This window comes from Branchiostoma belcheri, unplaced genomic scaffold (genome assembly GCF_001625305.1).
Source record: "Branchiostoma belcheri isolate BF01 breed outbred unplaced genomic scaffold, Haploidv18h27 scaffold29, whole genome shotgun sequence".
NCBI lineage: Eukaryota > Metazoa > Chordata > Leptocardii > Amphioxiformes > Branchiostomatidae > Branchiostoma > Branchiostoma belcheri.
Window position 1 is genome coordinate 1733439 of NW_017803898.1, and position 17497 is coordinate 1750935.

The window sequence follows — 17497 nt, forward strand, 5'->3', positions numbered from 1 at the left end:
GTGGTAGTAGACGTCTCCCTAAAAATGACAAAATGGCCAAAAAAAACAACAAAATTTTAAATTCTAGGATTTAGAAATATGTCATATCCCCATGGTGTAATTCAGGTAATGCAATCCTGCTAGTAGTAGTTGTAGTAGATGTCTCCTTGAAAATGACAACAAAAAAATGGCATGAGAAGAAAATTTGTAGCAATATTCAAAACTGTAGACTGTGTCTCGATGGCTGTTGCTGTAGGGGGTTATGTTCTTTTGTGTTTTCTTGTATACAACACAACGAGATAGCAGTGAGTGGAGTCCAGCTTTGTTAGCTTTGGTCCACTCCCTGAAATTGTTGGCTGGGTAGTGGATCTAACAAGGCAGCTGGACTAGTACTCAAGGTTGAACTCAAGAAGAAGTGGATGGTTGTTATATTTAGTGGATGGTTACTAGTAGTGGCAGAAAAAATGAAGATCTGTGCAATATGCAGCATAAGGAGATGGCTAACAAAGTCTTCCTCTCAACCTGATGTAACCGTAGTTAAGTATTTAGAAGATGGGGATGATAAAGCTTGACACTTCAGTTCAAGTTGACTACAGAAAGTGTTGGACGATGATTCAAAATTGGTCTGAACAACCATGAACTGTCACTAGTGTCAGCTGCCATACTAGACATAATATAAGCATATGAACACATACACATTTATAACTACTGTCACAACTGTGAAATGAACTGAACTAATAAAATTTATCCAGGCCAATGATAATGAGGATTACAATAGAAAAGTAACAATAATCTATATCTCAGTGCTTGAAATACTGGGTTACTTATTAATAATTTAAGCACTTTTGTACACCCCAAAAAAGGCAGCTGACCTCGATATTTTGCTATATTCAGAAATTTCCACACATGAAAAATTTTCAACCACACGTTGAACCAGATAGTTCAGTACATGCGAGTATGAACGAGAGCCAAATTCGTTATCGTCCAGTCAATTAACGACCTAATTTCCAAAGCAGGCACAATCTGTATTACGTCAATTCTTGCTCACTGGTCTGACGAAAAACACGTTCTTTAAGCCTTAGTGGAGTGAAAAGCTTTTTCAACACTACGTATGTAGGATGTCGATCAATTTCGATTTAGCGTGAGTCCTAAAACGATTGAGGTGTACATCTTCGCACTGCCTGTCCTGACTGTGTAATTGAGTACACAATTATGCAATCATTTAGCACAGTTTTAGCACTGGGTTAGAATACATTCAAAGACTGTGACTTGTAACGTAACAGAATATTTTAACGAGTTAAGAGGGTTGCCGTTTTCAGAAGACTACCAGAATTTTTTGACAACAGTACCCTAGCCAGAAAATTCAAGACAAATGTATGTAAGGTCAACTCAACTAAGAAATGAACCCCTATATTATAAGACTGGTAAAATAAATAAAACCACTGCAGATATTCCAAGATTTACAGTATTTGAGTGAACAGCAGCAGCTAAATGAAGAGGAAAATATTTCTTACAAATAATATTAGAACTTAGAAGCACGATATGTTATTTCAATTTTGTGCGGCACATCTGGGCAAAACACCATTGAACCCCTATACTATAGCCTTATTTTTTCAATCTGCAAAATTGCATATGCATGTTGCTTAATTTTTCTTCTAATATATTAAAAATGTCTCCACAAAATGCAGACTGCAGGTGGGTATTCCTAACACTGATTGTATAACTGCCATGGTAAACTAGCCATCAATCATACACCTACACACTGACAGACTGACAGTGACAATACCGCACCACACCGACAATGCTACAAGTACAACTGTACCTATTGAAGGCATCATGAGATCGTGAATGACTTTTAAAAAAAGAAGAAAAAGGAAGATAATGATCATAATCCTTATCAATCGACCCTAATTTTTTTCAGGACTGAAACAGGATACAACATTTTTTTCCTAGTTACCTTATTTCAATTTGCTCCATGATTGTACATTGACAGAACGACAGTGTAGGATACAATTGTACAAAAATGTAGCAACCTGCTTGTCCTCAAATTCAAAATGGATGCCTAAAAATAACTGGTTGCTCAAGTAGTGTCAAATATATAGACTGCACTGAGCAGTCTTGAAACATAAAACTGTAACCTATCTGTCATACGCCTGCGAGCTGACAGACGACAGTGACAATACCGCGCCGCGTCGATTGTTCCTTTATCAGCTCTCAAACACACGTTGTACCTGCCGCTAGCGCTCGCCTACACAACGACCTCGTTACAAAACCCAAGGTCACTCCAACAAGCTGCTGTATTGCAGGGAAGATCCCCCGGGACAAGCTTAACAAACCCGGCCACATCTCAACAATTGTGTGTGCACGCTACTGTAAATCCTTTAAAAATACCCACAGGAGTAACACAGTAGCAGTATAAATAGAAATGCTTACACAGTTACATTTAAGAGCAACATGTCTTTTACACAATTACAGTCTTGTATATAGTAATAATTATTATTATAATGATTTAGTATTTCAGAGAAACAGTTTAAACTGGTGCACTATTTCTGTATTTATTTAAATCTAGACCTTGTGTGTAAATCTTTTAAAAATATCCTCAGGAATACACTGTAGCAATATAAATAGAAATGCTTACAGTTACACTGTTACAAAGAGCAACATGTCTTTTACACAATTTACAGTCCTGTATATAGTAATAATTATTATTATAATAATTCAGTATTTCAGAAATGTTTTAAAAACTGGAGCATTATTTTTTTACTTCTTTAAATCTAGACTTTGTGTGTAAAGCTTTTAAAAATATCCTCAAGACTACACGGTAGCAATATAGATAGAAATACAGAGCAACACGTCTTTTACACAATTACAGTCTTGCATATACTGCTATGGGAGAGAGTGAGTGATATACTGCCACAGGGACATAATAATTAATATGACTACAAATTCTGTAGCCGGTCAAAGATATGATTCTAAATTCTGTGAGTTTGCTGAATTATGGATTTTACTGTTGAGTTTCACTATGACTATGAGCAGGCACCGAAACTATGAGTAATTCACCAGAAATCCACTGGAATCCAGTCTAGGGTGTGACACAGGAAATCAGGGCTAGTTCAACATGCTAGTACAGTACTTACAGTAAAACCTGAAATCATCGCATTGATTTTATTTTCATAGCAAATTCGTGACACCAGAAAAATGTGTTCCTAAATAAATAAAATGTACTACTTGAATAAGTCTTGCTGCACTAACAATCTGTCTCAACTGCAAAAATTCCTTTGACTACTAATTTCTACTGCAAAATTAATTAATACAAAGCAAAAATTCATGCAATCTACAGTTATACAATACTGTAAATTCATACATATGCTCAAAAACTCCAGATAAAAGAAATGTTTTCAGTCCTGAACTAAACAAGGTCTTGGCCTTTTTTTTACCCTGACTGGGGCACTAGTGATAAATTTATAGACTAATGGACCTCCAGTTATGTCAATATTGTCCCCAATGTTGACACACCATGTTTACTCAGTAAACAAAGATACGTTTACTTGGTAAATCACTACATGGTCCTTAGATAAACAACATAAAGACCATAGCTGGTATTAGTTTGAGGTCTTTTTGAAATAAGATGGTAGCTTTTGTTGAAATTGTTCAATATGGCAGATAATACTTGAAATCTAGATCTGTGATAGTTGTATTGAAATTCTAGAAAAAAAAGGTTAAAATAAATGAGTTTAAGTTATTTCATACTGTTTCCCATTCAGTGACTGTGTAAGAAACAGGAGGAGCGAGTAGAAACAGATAAAAACACGGGCCGGGGTTCGAACCCATGACCTCCCGAGCACCAGCTTCAAACTCCAACGCTCTAACCACTCGGCTAAAAGGTCTAGACCCATCGGCCGGGTCAGTTGGTAGCACTTACAACTGTGTTTTCTGGAAAGGTCAGTATGACAAATAAAACATGCATAAATAGCTGTAACTTGGTAAGCTCAATTAACCCTTATAATTCATCAATGTCATACAGCACATTATAATTATATATAGGTGTGACCTGCACCTGACAAATATAATTATGGTAATATCAAGAATATGAAACAGAATATATTTCACTTCTAGCACAAATTGCAAAAACGATTTCACGTAATTTCTCTCCAATATGATCAGTACAAATTTCAATTTTTAACAAAAATGAAATTAATTGCCTAAGTCTCGTATCAAACTTCACAAATTTTTTTTTCTGGGCGTGATATATATGATATTTTCACCATCTTTTAACCTTAAAATGTGGAAAATTAAAAGAATAATATAACCAAAAAAACGGGCAAGCCCTTAGCAATATGGTAGCCTCCATAACAGGCCAAAAACTGGGGGTTTTGGGGGTCTTCAGGGTCTTTTATGTGCTATTTTCTGAAATTGCATATAGACAACATAGCCGGGCTGGTTGAATTACCACCGTTTTTAGAACTGGGCTAATCAGAAAACAGCCGAAGGCCACCAAACCCCCAGTTCTACGGAAGCTAACAATATGGCCCTTAAAACATCCCTGCAGAGATATTGAAAATGATAACACCATATCGTCAACGCCCCCCACCCCTCCACCAAAAACCGGCGACAGAGAAAATTATCCTTCCACAAAATATTGACAAACCAGCGAAATAAAAACACACAATAACCATTACCTGTCCTCGACGACGGCCGGAAACCACCACAGTAGTATCGGCATGGTTGTTCTCGTTTTTTAGAGCAAAAAAGAGCCGAAAATTTGAAAGGTGAGTTGAAGAAGACAGGTTCGGAATACAGGAATGTCTTCTGCTCGCGATCACGAGTGAAAGTAGAAGTGAACTTCCGGAACGGTGCATTGTGGGTGCTTTATAGGAAACACCTTCTTCCTTTTTTCCGCGAACTATTTTTTGGCAACGCCACAGGAAAGTTTCGAAATTTTGGAACCGCTTTCTTCACTAACTATATCTACATGTAGGTATGTCACAATTAGGTTTTGGGGTGTCTATAAGGTAAACGTGAAGGTGAACGTGAACTTCCGGTACAATGCATTGTGGGTGTTTAATAGGAAACAGACGACACTTTATTTTTCTGCGAACTATTTTTTGGCAGCGCCGCAGGAACGGTTCGAAATTTTGGAACCGCTTATTTCACTTGTTGTAACCATATCTACATGTATGTATGTCACAATTACGTTTTGGGGTGTCTAAAAATGATATTTTTCAAAATTTTTCATAAATCGTGATTTATTCTAATTCAAAGTAACTAAATACTTTTAATAATTGCTGTTTTTAACTGTTTTAATAATTGCTTTTAATATCTGTTCCAACCGTTTTTAATAACCTGTGTAATGCAGCAGACTGTACCGTACAGTCTGAAAGAAATAAACCAGTATTATTGTAAATGTTTTTTTTTTACAATTTTTGTATTGCCATTGCTTTCCTATATCAATTCAAAGTAACTTTGGAAAATCATGAATTATTCTAATTTGATGACGTCAAAATTCATATGAAGGTTTTTAATAGTCCAGGGGGGGGGGCTCACCTTATAAATATTATATATAAACCTTTATAGATATTATATATAAACCTTATATATATCTTCTGATCAAACGTAGGTCACACGTGGATTTACCCTATCTAGACGGGGGGGGGGGGGCTAAAAGTGCCCGCGCCAACGACTTGCGCTAGGGCCACCAAACTTGGTTACTTTTCCTAAACCATTGTTGGCAACAATTATGTATCAGTGGAATAAGATAATGTTTTTTTGTGTTGCCATGGTTTCTGATGGGCATTTTTGACTAAATTTAGTAATTTTCGTTTCAAGAATAGAATTTTAATTTTTTGTCAAGTTACACATGACTAATATTATCAATAATATCTCATGTAATTTAATGTAAATTTCATTATTAATAATGCATAATTTATGCTAATTTGATAACGTCATTGGCCAAAATCCAAGATGGCGAACCACATCATTAGATCGGGTTTACCTCTATGATATAATCAGGTTATTTTCCTTAAAATTTCATCATTACTTCCATTTCTTTTTACGTAAAAGGTCCATATGAACGTCTTTAGTCCATCTTAAATGTACGTGTGTTTAGTCCTTATCTTAAAAAAATATTAAAAATTCAAGATTGATGATCCAAGATGGCAGATCGCTTAAATATGCATGACGTCATTTTACGACGTCACTAGTATTGCTATGGGCAACAGAAGTCTTAGTAGACCATGCTTCTATTATACAGACTTTTTGTTAAATTTACGTTATATATCATTGAGTTTTAGGGAATAACCTATCTACACGGTTTTGGCCCATAAAACAACATTAATGACGCCATAATGACGTCATATTATGTCATAACGACATTGAAATTCTTGTGATTATTTTTTACTACTAGTCCATCCGAAGAAAATTTGGTGGTCATGCGATATACCCTTCGCGAGTTCTGAGGGGGGTACCTAGTTATTCAGGCTATTTTTGCATTTCACCGTGAACTATATCATTATAGCATAAGCATATAAAATACATTACGTATTATGTAAGTACTAAATTATGTGAGTACTAAATTATACCATATGTTCACTAAATTATGTCATATATTCCATAGGAGATATCTGTATACTAAATTATACCACATATTCACTAAATTATACCATATATTCCATAGGAGATATCTGTATACTGAATTATACCATATATCCCATAGACAATATCTGTATATTAATAATACCATATATTCCATAGGAGATATCTGAATACTAAATTACACCATATATTCCATAGGAGATATCTGAATACTAAATCATACCATATCTTCACTAAATTATACCATATATTCCATAGGAGATATCTGTATACTAAATTATACCATATCTTCACTAAATTATCTGTATACTAAATTATACCATATTACCCAAAGACAATATCTGTATACTAAATTATACCGTATATTCCATAGAAGATATCTCTATAAAACACTCACCAATTAGTAATTGTACTACAAAAACTTAAATGTTGTTGATCCAATGAAATAGGAATAATCAATAAGTAATCATGGGATCTATACATCATCAAACTAACGTCACGTTGGAACTATTAAAAAGTGAATAGAGGAAAATAGCTGGGGGGAGAAACAACAGTTAAGTGTTGTTTGTATCGACTAAATTTAACAGAAAAATATAACATTTATGCAATTTAAACGTACACTTATGTAAGTTCATCTGTGTTGGTACAAGTCATTATGAAATAAAGACTCTTGGGACGTTCCAGGAGTAGACAAGTCCATTCCGTGAACAAGGTTGATGGAATCAACCAAAAAAATTGGGGTAAGTCCCAATTCATTGCTCAGTCTTTATTTCATAACGTTTATACCTTATTGTTTGTAAAAGCTATAGACTAAAACATTTGTTGAAATATTCTCAGTAGCATGCTAGGAAAATAAAAGATTCACATCACAGATAACTAGGAAAAATAGCCACAGAATGATTATCATAATCAGTCACTATAAGCTGCCCTTCCAGTCTCACGGCCACGCCTTGTATCCTATGTTTTATAACGCTTATAGCTAATTGTTTGTAAAAGCTATAGACTGTAAAATATTGCTTTTGAAATATTTTCAGCAATATGCTACGAAAAACAGAACATTAACATCACAGATAACTAGGAAAAATACTCACTTTAACCACAGATAACTAGGAAAAATAGTCACTGAATGGCTGTCAAGCTCAGTCACTACCAGCTGTCCTTCCGGTCCCAAGGCCACGCCATGTGGCTGAAACCTAGTCTCAAAGGTCCGGACATACTCGCCGTGACGTGTGAACATCTGTACCCTGTGGTTCCCAGTGTCCGCCACGATGATGTGACCCGAGTTGTCTGTACAGATGCCGTGGGGATACCATAGTTGACCTTCACCTTTTCGCTGACCTCCAAACTTCAGCAGGAACTTCCCGGACTCGTCATACAAGTAGACAGAATGACTGGCCCAGTCCGACACAAGAATGTTTCCTTCCCCGTCCACAGTGATGTACTGCGGGTTTCTCATCTCACCCTGTGGATGTCCGAACCTCCGCACCAGAGAGCCGTCCGGACGGAACACCTCAACTTCCTCACGGTCTGCATCAGTCACCAGGATGTGGTTATTGCGCATGTCCACTACAATCCCGCGGTAATACCCGGTCTTCTGAAGGTGAAACTGTGCCATGGCGGTCCCGTCCGCGCTGTACTGTACAACATGATCAGCTGATTTACCACGCCCCACTACCCACAGTGTGCCGTTACCGTCCATAGAAACATCAGATGGCTTCATGTCCTTGTCCTCTGTACCCGGTACGACTGTTGGGAAGTGGCGGAGGTAAACCCCCTTTGTGGTGTGGACTTGGACTCGCCTGTTGTCTTCATCAGCCACAAATATCTCGTTACTAGATACCACAACGCCGCGTGGGTACTTAAATTTCCCTGGTTCTGATCCGAACCCGCCATAAGTGATCTTACCCTGTCTGAAGTCTTCAGTAGTACGAGGTGCCGCTCCCTCTGCCCCTACTAACGTGGGTCGCTCTTGCTCTGCTAGTTTGTCCACATTTTCGTCACTTTCCGTGCTCTTCTCTGCGTCCTTTGCAGTTGATTCCTCTCTTGCGGTTTCACCCGAATCTACTTCCTCCCCTGCAGTGCCCTCCCGAGCCGCTAGGTGTGTCTGTGTAGCTTCATCTGCCTTCTCGACCTGTGGCCAGCCACCAGGAGGCTTCTCTCCCCTGTACTCCTGTAACCAGCCGCCAGGTGGCTTCTCTCCCCTGTACTCCATCACGTGAGAGGTGACCGTCTTAGCGGCTTTCTCGGCGAATTCTCGAGCCTGCTGGAGCTTCTTTTCAAGAACTTCTTTTGCCTCAAGAGCTTCCTTCAACCTGTTCTCTGAAATGGTCAGCTTGGAGCGCAAGGTCATGATCGTGTTGGAATCCACTTCTGCCTTTTGGATGAGCCGCTTCATCTCTTGTTCTCTGAGATGATCCTTCTTCTTTATCTCTTGTTCTCTGAGCTGATCCTTCTGCACCAGAGCCTGGACCAGGCTATAGGAGAAGCCCTGGTACTCCAGACTCGCGGCTACCTGCAGATGGAGGGGCAGGGCGTCCGAGAACAGGTTCAGAGCGGACAGGCGGGTCCAGTTCCTGGGCGCCCTCTGCTGCTTGGTTCGGGTTCTGCAGCCCATCTCGATATCATCGACGGTCTGCTGTCTCTTTACATCTGTGATGTAAAATCGCATTGAACGTTATTTCACACAGTAAAGTAATTATTATACTAAATGAAACCAAATAAACTTTTAGATCGAGGACGACATTTCAGGACCGCTCAATTTATAACTGAGTATTTATAGTAATATATTGAGCGTATGTGAAATTTGAAAGGTCTAACTGCTAATCCCAAAAAGCAGTTACTCAAGCAACTGGATTCGATTTTGGATCCAGTTGCTTGAGTAACTGCTTTTTGGCCTACCTTATTACCTGGATGTCTAACCTTTATCGACGTACCTTACAGCTTTTCATTTTGATATCTTTAGATTTGTACAGGACTACCGAAGGATTCGTTCTACATACCCTTAAAAAGCGCCCCCTGTGCGACTTCCAACGGTGCTTCAGCGTCGATCTGCAGTGTCTTGACGCCCATGAATACAAGTCTTGGGTCAGAGATATTCGCCATGAGCCTCAGCACCGCTGTGCTCTCCCGCGGTATGGTGTAGTGCATCAGGATACTTCTGCCTTTCTTGTAGCCTCTGAACTTGACCCGTGACCTCCCTGTGCCACAAAGCGATCGTAGATTGTATCTATAACGATCTACGGTTTCCTGGATCATGTGTCTTTGGCCGTGAACGACTAAGTAAGCATTTGCTGTTTCTCCTGGAAAATGTACATTTGAGTTAATATCAATTTTTGAGCAGGACAAAAATGGTAAATTTTTCAGAATAGATAATGATGACTATTACTGGGGCAATAACATTTTCTAGATGAAGACAAACATCAAAAAGTCATTTAAAATGATAATAACTATAATACAACAACTTTGTCCATCTTATCATTAAAAGCAAACATCTTTCTAAATCGATGCCTTACATCAATTTCAGTGGGAGCTGTTTAAAGAGAACGTTTTGTTTTTTCTTACCATCTGCGCTTGCACCATCAGTGCTTGCACCATCAGTGCTTGCACCATCAGTGCTTGCACCATCAGTGCTTGCACCATCAGTGCTTGCACCATCAGTGCTTGCACCATCAGTGCTTGCACCATCAGTGCTTGCACCATCAGTGCTTGCACCATCAGTGCTTGCACCATCAGTGCTTGTTCCCGGTTCTAGTTCGGGGTTTTCCGGAACTTCTCGGTCAGGTGGTTGGAACGGCCTCAGAACGTCCCTCACCAGGTCTGGTCTCCCCATTCTTTCCAAGATCTCTTCAAGAAAGTCCAAGTTCTCCTGGTCTATCTTGTCCAGTTCTATCAACTTGTGGAAAACCTCAAGTGCTTGATTAAGTCTTTCTGCAATGCCCTTTGGAATCAAATGACTACAGTACAACTTCAGGAGATTCGTTTCATCCATTATTAGCTCATCGGATATACGTTGTAGCATTTGCACGAAATCAAAATGGCGCCTGTCAGCCTCTGTCACTCTGCTACGGATCGGAGCTGCCATTCTGAAATAAATTTAAACGGTTAAGTAATTTGCATACGCACTAACACAATGTGTTAACAGTAAGTACGTTTTTTACTGTTAGTATGTTTTTATAATTATTTTGTAAGTTAGTTGGTCTTTAGGTCACCACAGAAGATCTACAATACTAGATCTAAAAGGGTTTCTGCATAATGTTTCACCAGCTCTAGGCACCATCTTTACCAACCAACTGTGGAGGTCCTGTGTATCACGCTCATGTTTTGTTACTATGTGCACATCTTGTGTAAGTTGATAAATATACTTAACACAAATATGAATTGTGATGTACATCTAAAGATCATTTGAAGATTAGTAGTGATTAAGTATTATGGTGGAAATCTATCAAAGGATAGGACTTTCACACATACAATATATGGAGTCTATCCGTATCCTAAATAAGAAAGAAAGTCGCAAGGAAACAAAAAATTAAAAAAAAACTCTTTCAACTATATTTTTGTCGAATTGTAATTTGAAGAAGGACTTTTTTTCTACATGTACTTAGCCTTGATTTTTTCCAACAGGTTAACTTTACAGTCAGCCTTAAGCTGTCCCCGGCCAGTACAAAGGGGTAAGGTAACCTGATACTATCTCGGATTTCTGCATGTCATTGTTAGCTCCAGGCTCCCCTGGCGCGAGCGCGTGGCGTCGGTAACCCAATACCTCCCTAGTTATAGGCACTTAATAGCAACCGGTTTCCATGTAACATCGAACTTGTCCTTTGTTTTGTCAACACCTATCCACAAACCACATTTCATAACGATTGATAGCTTCTTAAGTTATGCTTTTAGCCAGAATCAAACGCTACCGAAAACATAATGAAGACATAGGTATGGAGAGTTAGACGTGTGCATGTACTTAGCCTTGAATTTTTCCAACAGGTTAACTTTACAGTCAGCCTTAAGCTGTCCCGGGCCAGTACAAAGAGCTAGGGTAACCTGATACTATCTCGGATTTCTGCAGGTTATTGTTACCGCCAGGCTCCCTGAACCGAGCACGTGGCGCCGGTAACCCAATACCTCCCTAGGTATGGATACTTAACATAAGGTAGCAACCGCCTGCCGTGTATACTCAAACTAGTTATGGTTTTGTCAACACCAACCCACAAAGTACATCTCATAACAATCCATTAATAGCTTCTTAAGTTATGCTTTTAACCACGAACAGACAAACGCTACCGAAAACATAATGAAAACATAGCTATGGAGAGCAAGACGTCAACATGTATATGTGAAGTATGCATACTATACAATTGAACTTTTAAAAATTTTTAGAGTGGGTTTTTCTCTAGATATGACAATATCTCTATTGAATTAATCTGCTTAGTGAGTTTTTACAGTAAGCCCTAGGCAGGCCTAGTGTTGGCCGTGGGTGGTGGTAACCAAATACCCTCCTTAACAATGGCAACGTGAAAGGAGTAGCCCACCATTCAGATTTTTTTGTGCCAAGTTAACTGCCTTGTACCCCTCCCCATTAAGAATTAGGGACACATTTCTTAAGTTTTGTGCCAACTTACAACCAATTACACAAACTGTTCTTGGTTTCCCAGCATTGTAAGAAGAAAGGCCGTCTTAAGTTGGAGACAATGATACATTGTAACTTCAAGTCGTTGCCCTACAGTTGCCACTCTTCTGTACCGCCACGTCTAAAATATAGCTCACCTGTAGTCGTACTGAAGCTCGTTTGAAGACTTCTATCTGCTTGACGCGATCTTCTATGAGGAAAGTAACCCTTACCTGGATCAAGTACAGACGCTGCGTTATCCACAACAGAATACGTCAAACAAAGTCGCTGGTCTGACTGCTGACGTCACAGTAAATATGGAGGACCGAGAACAACAGTGCGTTACCTGTTGAACTTTGACACGGCTGACCTTGGGGATGACGTGTTTGTTTTTCTTCCACCTGTCGTGTTTTTATGTGACGTCACCGGCACCCTGCTCAGGTTGCTGGTTGTAGGTAACCAGTAGAGTCGTTCCAACATCACTGAATATGGATGCCGTTGTTAACTGTATATGACCACTTGTATAGAACAAAACTCCATTGGCAATTAATCAAAGACAAACAGCTTTGCTAAAGTTGCTGTTTTTTTTACCTTGTGGTGTGATTCCAATATCGCTGACTATGCATGCCATTGTTAACTGTATATGACCACTTCTATAGCAAAAGGCTCATTGGCAATTAATCAAAGACAAAAAAAAGCTTTGCTTAAGTTGCTGTTTTTTTTTACCTTGTAGTGTGATTCCAACATCACTGAATATGCATGCCAATGTTAACTGTATATGACAACCTGTATAGAACAAAACTCCGTTGGCAATTTATCAAAGACAAACAGCTTTGCTAAAGTTGTTTTTTTACCTTGTAGCGCGATTCCAACATCACTGACTACGCATGCTATTGTATTGTTAACTGTATATGACCATCTGTATAGATTCAAAGTCCATTTTTCAAAGACAAACATTTTTAGCTGTAAAAAGTGTTCAGATTTAAGTACCACCGTGACGATAAACAGTTTTCTTCACATTTATGATTCAACATAGTGAATAAAACCAAATAAAATCAACTGAATCAATAACTTACAAGAAATCATATTATCCATGCAGCTAATAGTTAAACATGGGCACAATGAAATCAGTTTGTTTTATTAGGATCTCCAACAGTTGTATTTTACTGTACAATATGGTTTTGCAGCTTAGTAAAATGCAGTTACAGTCATTATGCAATACCTTTTTATAAGAAAAACACATTGCTCTGGATTTTCTTATTCTTCTTCAAGCAAATAAGCTCAGTGACCTGAACCAGGCGTCTGTCACCATGGTAACTGGTGCTGTAGCAGACACCGTGTGGTTATGAATTACATTGTCATTATGTGGCAAGTTAGAGGTGCTACATGTGGTCATCATATACATGTGTGCGGTAGTTTGTACAATAGTTTGTTAGGCTGGACCGTGTGAAGATAAACTTAATACCTTATGATTTGCTTACCTTTCTACTTACATGCAGCTATTATTTTCGGTATTTCAATGTGAATATATCATTATAATGCTACAAGTACGTAAAAAATACACCACTAATTTATACAAGTACTACATTATACCATATTCCATAGCCGATATCTGTACGAAACCCTTACCAAACAATTAGTAGTTGTACTGCAGATACTAATTAATCGTTGATCCAATTAAACAGCAATAAGTAATAATATGATCTAGACATCAGCAAGCTAACGTCGAGCTGGTACTAACTTTAAAAAAAAGGCAGAGAAATAGCTGGGGAAGAAACAACAATGTAATATTTGTTTAAAGTTAAAACTTTTGATCCAACACAACAAAGTTCTCTCACCCATGTACGATTGTCGAGCAATAAAGTTCATTCATTCATTCATAGAACTTTCGACCAGTCACTGGTCTTCTTCAATAGACTGACCCAGCTAAGCTTGTGACGTAGCTTCTTTGAAGTGTGACGTCAACGCTGGGTCAAAGGTATCTGGTAGAGTGTAATATTGATTGTATCGACTAAATGTAACATGGTTTATGCAAATCAAACACGCTTATAGCTTATTGTTTGTAAAAGCTATAGACTGTGAACATTTCTGTTGAAATATTCTCATCAGCATGCTACGAAAACAAAGCATTAAAATCACAGATAACTGGGGAAAATTATCACTGAATCGTTATGCCAATTAGTCACTACCAGCTGTCTTTCCGGTCCCACGGCCACGCCTTCTGGCTGAAACCCAGTCTCAAAGCTCCGGACATACTCGCCGTGACGTGTGAACATCTGTACCCTCTTGTGCCCATAGTCCGCCACGATGATGTGACCCGAGCTGTCCGTACAGATGCCGTGGGGATACCGCAGTTGACCTTCACCACTTCCCTCACCTCCAAACTTCAGCAGGAACTTCCCGGACTCGTCATACATGTAGACAAAGTCAGAGTCCCAGTCCGACACAAGGATATTCCCTTCCCCGTCCACAGTGATGCACCGCGGGTATCTCATCTCATCCCTTGGATGTCCGAACCTCCGCACCAGAGATCCGTCCGCACGGAACACCTCAACTTCACCACGGTCTCCATCAGTCACCAGGATGTGGTTATTGCGCATGTCAACCGCAATCCCGCGGATATACACGCTTTTCTGAAGGTGAAACTGTGTCATGGCGGTCCCGTCCGTGCTGTATTGTACAACATGACCAGCTGATTCACCCTCCCCCACTACCCACAGTGTGCCGTTACCGTCCATTGAAACATCTTCTGGCGCCATGTCCTTGTCCTCTGTACCCGGTACGACTGTTGGGAAGTGGCGGAGGTAAACCCCCCTTGTGGTGTGGACTTGGTCTCGCCTGTTGTGCATATCAGCCACAAATATCTCGTTACTAGACGACACCACAACGCCGCGTGGGTACTTAAATTTTCCGGGTTCTGATCCCTGCCCGCCGTAAGTGATCTTACCCTGTCTGAAGTTTCCAGCAGTACGAGGTGCCGCTCCTTCTGCCCCTGCTGACGTGGGTCGCTTTTGCTCTGCTGGTTTGTCCACATTTTCATCTCTTTCCGCGCTCTTGTCTGTGTCCGTTGCAGTCAATTCTTCTCGTACGGTTTCACCCAAATCTTCTTCCTCCCCTGCAGTGGCCTCGTGAGCCGCTAGGTGTGTCTGTGTGGCTACATCTGCCTTCTCAACATGTGCAGACCAGCCGCCAGGTGGCTTCTCTCCCCTGTACTCCTGTGACCAGCCGCCAGGTGGTTTCTCTCCCCTGTACTCCGTCACGTGAGAGGTGACCTGCTTAGCGGCTTTCTCGGCGTATTCACGGGCCTGCTGGAGCTTCTTTTCAAGAACTGCATTCGCCTCAAGGGCTTCCTTCAACCTGTTCTCTGAAATGATCAGCTTGGAGCGCAAGGTCATGATCGTGTTGGAATCCACTTCTGCCTTTTGGATGAGCTTCTTCATCTCTTGTTCTCTGAGCTGATCCTTCTTCTTTATTTCTTGTTCTCTGAGCTGATCCTTCTTCTTCATCTCTTGTTCTCTGAGCTGATCCTTCTGCACCAGAGCCTGGACCAGGCTATAGGAGAAGCCCTGGTACTCCAGACTCGCCGCTACCTGCAGATGGAGGGGCAGGGCGTCCGAGAACAGGTTCAGAGCGGACAGGCGGGTCCAGTTCCTGGGCGCCCTCTGCTGCTTGGTGCGGGTACTGCAGCCCACCTCGATGTCATCGACGGTTCGCCGTCTTTTGATATCTATAACAAACGTTTTTTTGGACATTATCAAACTCGTTATATCATAATTAAACAAGACATTATGGGAAAGAAGACTAGATAGTTAGAAACTGAATGTCAAGGAAATGTAAATTGATTTCTAAAATGCACAACGTCATGCTTTTTTAAAAATCTTCAAACAAGTTTGTAAGGGAATAGCAAGGGTTCAGTTTAATATATATAATTATAATTGGTTTATTTCAAGTTAGCAGCTGGCAGCTGGCATGTAACTGTGTGTTCGTACAGTTACATGGAGAGGTAAACGTGCACAATATTATTGCCTAAAACCGCAATCAACATATTGAATTAGTTAGGGCTAAGGTAATAAAAACTCTGAACAATATAAATTCAGTATTACAATCACAGTCACATACATCATTCAAAGTCATAATTGAGTAACAGATTACCGTTGAAAAGCGCCCCCTGTGCGACTTTGATTGGTGCTTCAGCGTCGATCTGCAGTGACGTGACGCCCATAAATGCAAGTCTTGGGTCGGAGTTACTCGCCATGAGCCTCAGCACCGCAGTGCTCTCTCGCGGAATGGTGAAGTGCATCAGAATGCTCTTATGTTTCTTCCAATCTTTGAACTTTACCCTTGACCTCTTGATGCGAGATAACTTCGCAAGTTTGTTTCTTACACGATCTAGATTTTCCTGTATCATGCGAACTTCGCCGTCCAGGGCCACGTAGACGTTTGCAGTTGAACTTCCTGCAAGTATTAAAATCATTGTTCAACCATAATGCATTGCTGTAAAATACTCACAAACATTAGAAGGGCACGAAACACGTTCTTATGTTCTAACTTTTATGTAAAATACCATAATGTTTCGAGTGTTAGTAATGATTTCCTTGTTACTTGCCTTCCTCGTCGGTACCTTCGCTGCTTGTTCCCGGTTCAAGTTCGGGATTTTCCGGAATCTCTCGGTCGGGCCGTTGAAACGGTCGCAAAATATCCATGACCAGATCCTGTCGTCCGATTCTTTCCAGAATCTCTTCAACAAAGACCAGATTCTCTCGGTCTATTTTCCGACGCTTTTGGAGCGTAAGAAACACATCAACTGCTTGCGATCCTTGGAGGTCTCTATTTGGAACAAGGTGCATGCAATACAACCTCACCTCTTTTGTTTCCTGGTCAGTAAGGGCTTTAGAGATCTTTAGTAAAACGTCTATAAAATCAAAATGGCTTCTGTCTTCCTCTGTGATTCGGTCGACGTCCCCGGTTGGACCCGCCATGCTGAAACGAAAAGAAAGCAATTTTAGGTCAGTATTACTTGTACAATTTTATTCTTTATAACACTTGGTTTAAACTTAACAGTTTTATATTACCTAACTTTGTACACTCACATTCAAGCTGATGTAGATGCATTTTTGCATAAATACCATGTGATTCCTTAGTGGTAAAAGATGGACATTCTCATATCAAACTTGCCTCTTTTTGTAATGTGTGTGTATAATTTGTCCATATTTGTGAACTTTAATGAAGTCCAGCTTTTAATGAATTCCACCTTTTAGTGAATTCCTTATTTTGAAATGTAAATTGGTTTTAATTCAGTGGCAACACTGCGATTTCCAATAAAGAGAT

General features: G+C 39.8%; 1 protein-coding gene across 1 annotated transcript; it reads right to left on the minus strand.

Annotated features, from left to right (window-relative positions):
* Nucleotides 1–7657: 7657 nt before the first annotated feature.
* Nucleotides 7658–17148, minus strand: LOC109472937. The gene is made up of 6 exons (XM_019772803.1): nt 16772–17148; nt 16322–16620; nt 14309–15896; nt 10141–10652; nt 9570–9866; nt 7658–9219 (listed from the first exon to the last, which is right to left on the minus strand). The coding sequence occupies exons 1-6, from the start codon at nt 17146–17148 to the stop codon at nt 7658–7660; spliced, it is 4635 nt and encodes a 1544-aa protein (XP_019628362.1).
* Between the last annotated feature and the right edge of the window lie 349 nt (nt 17149–17497).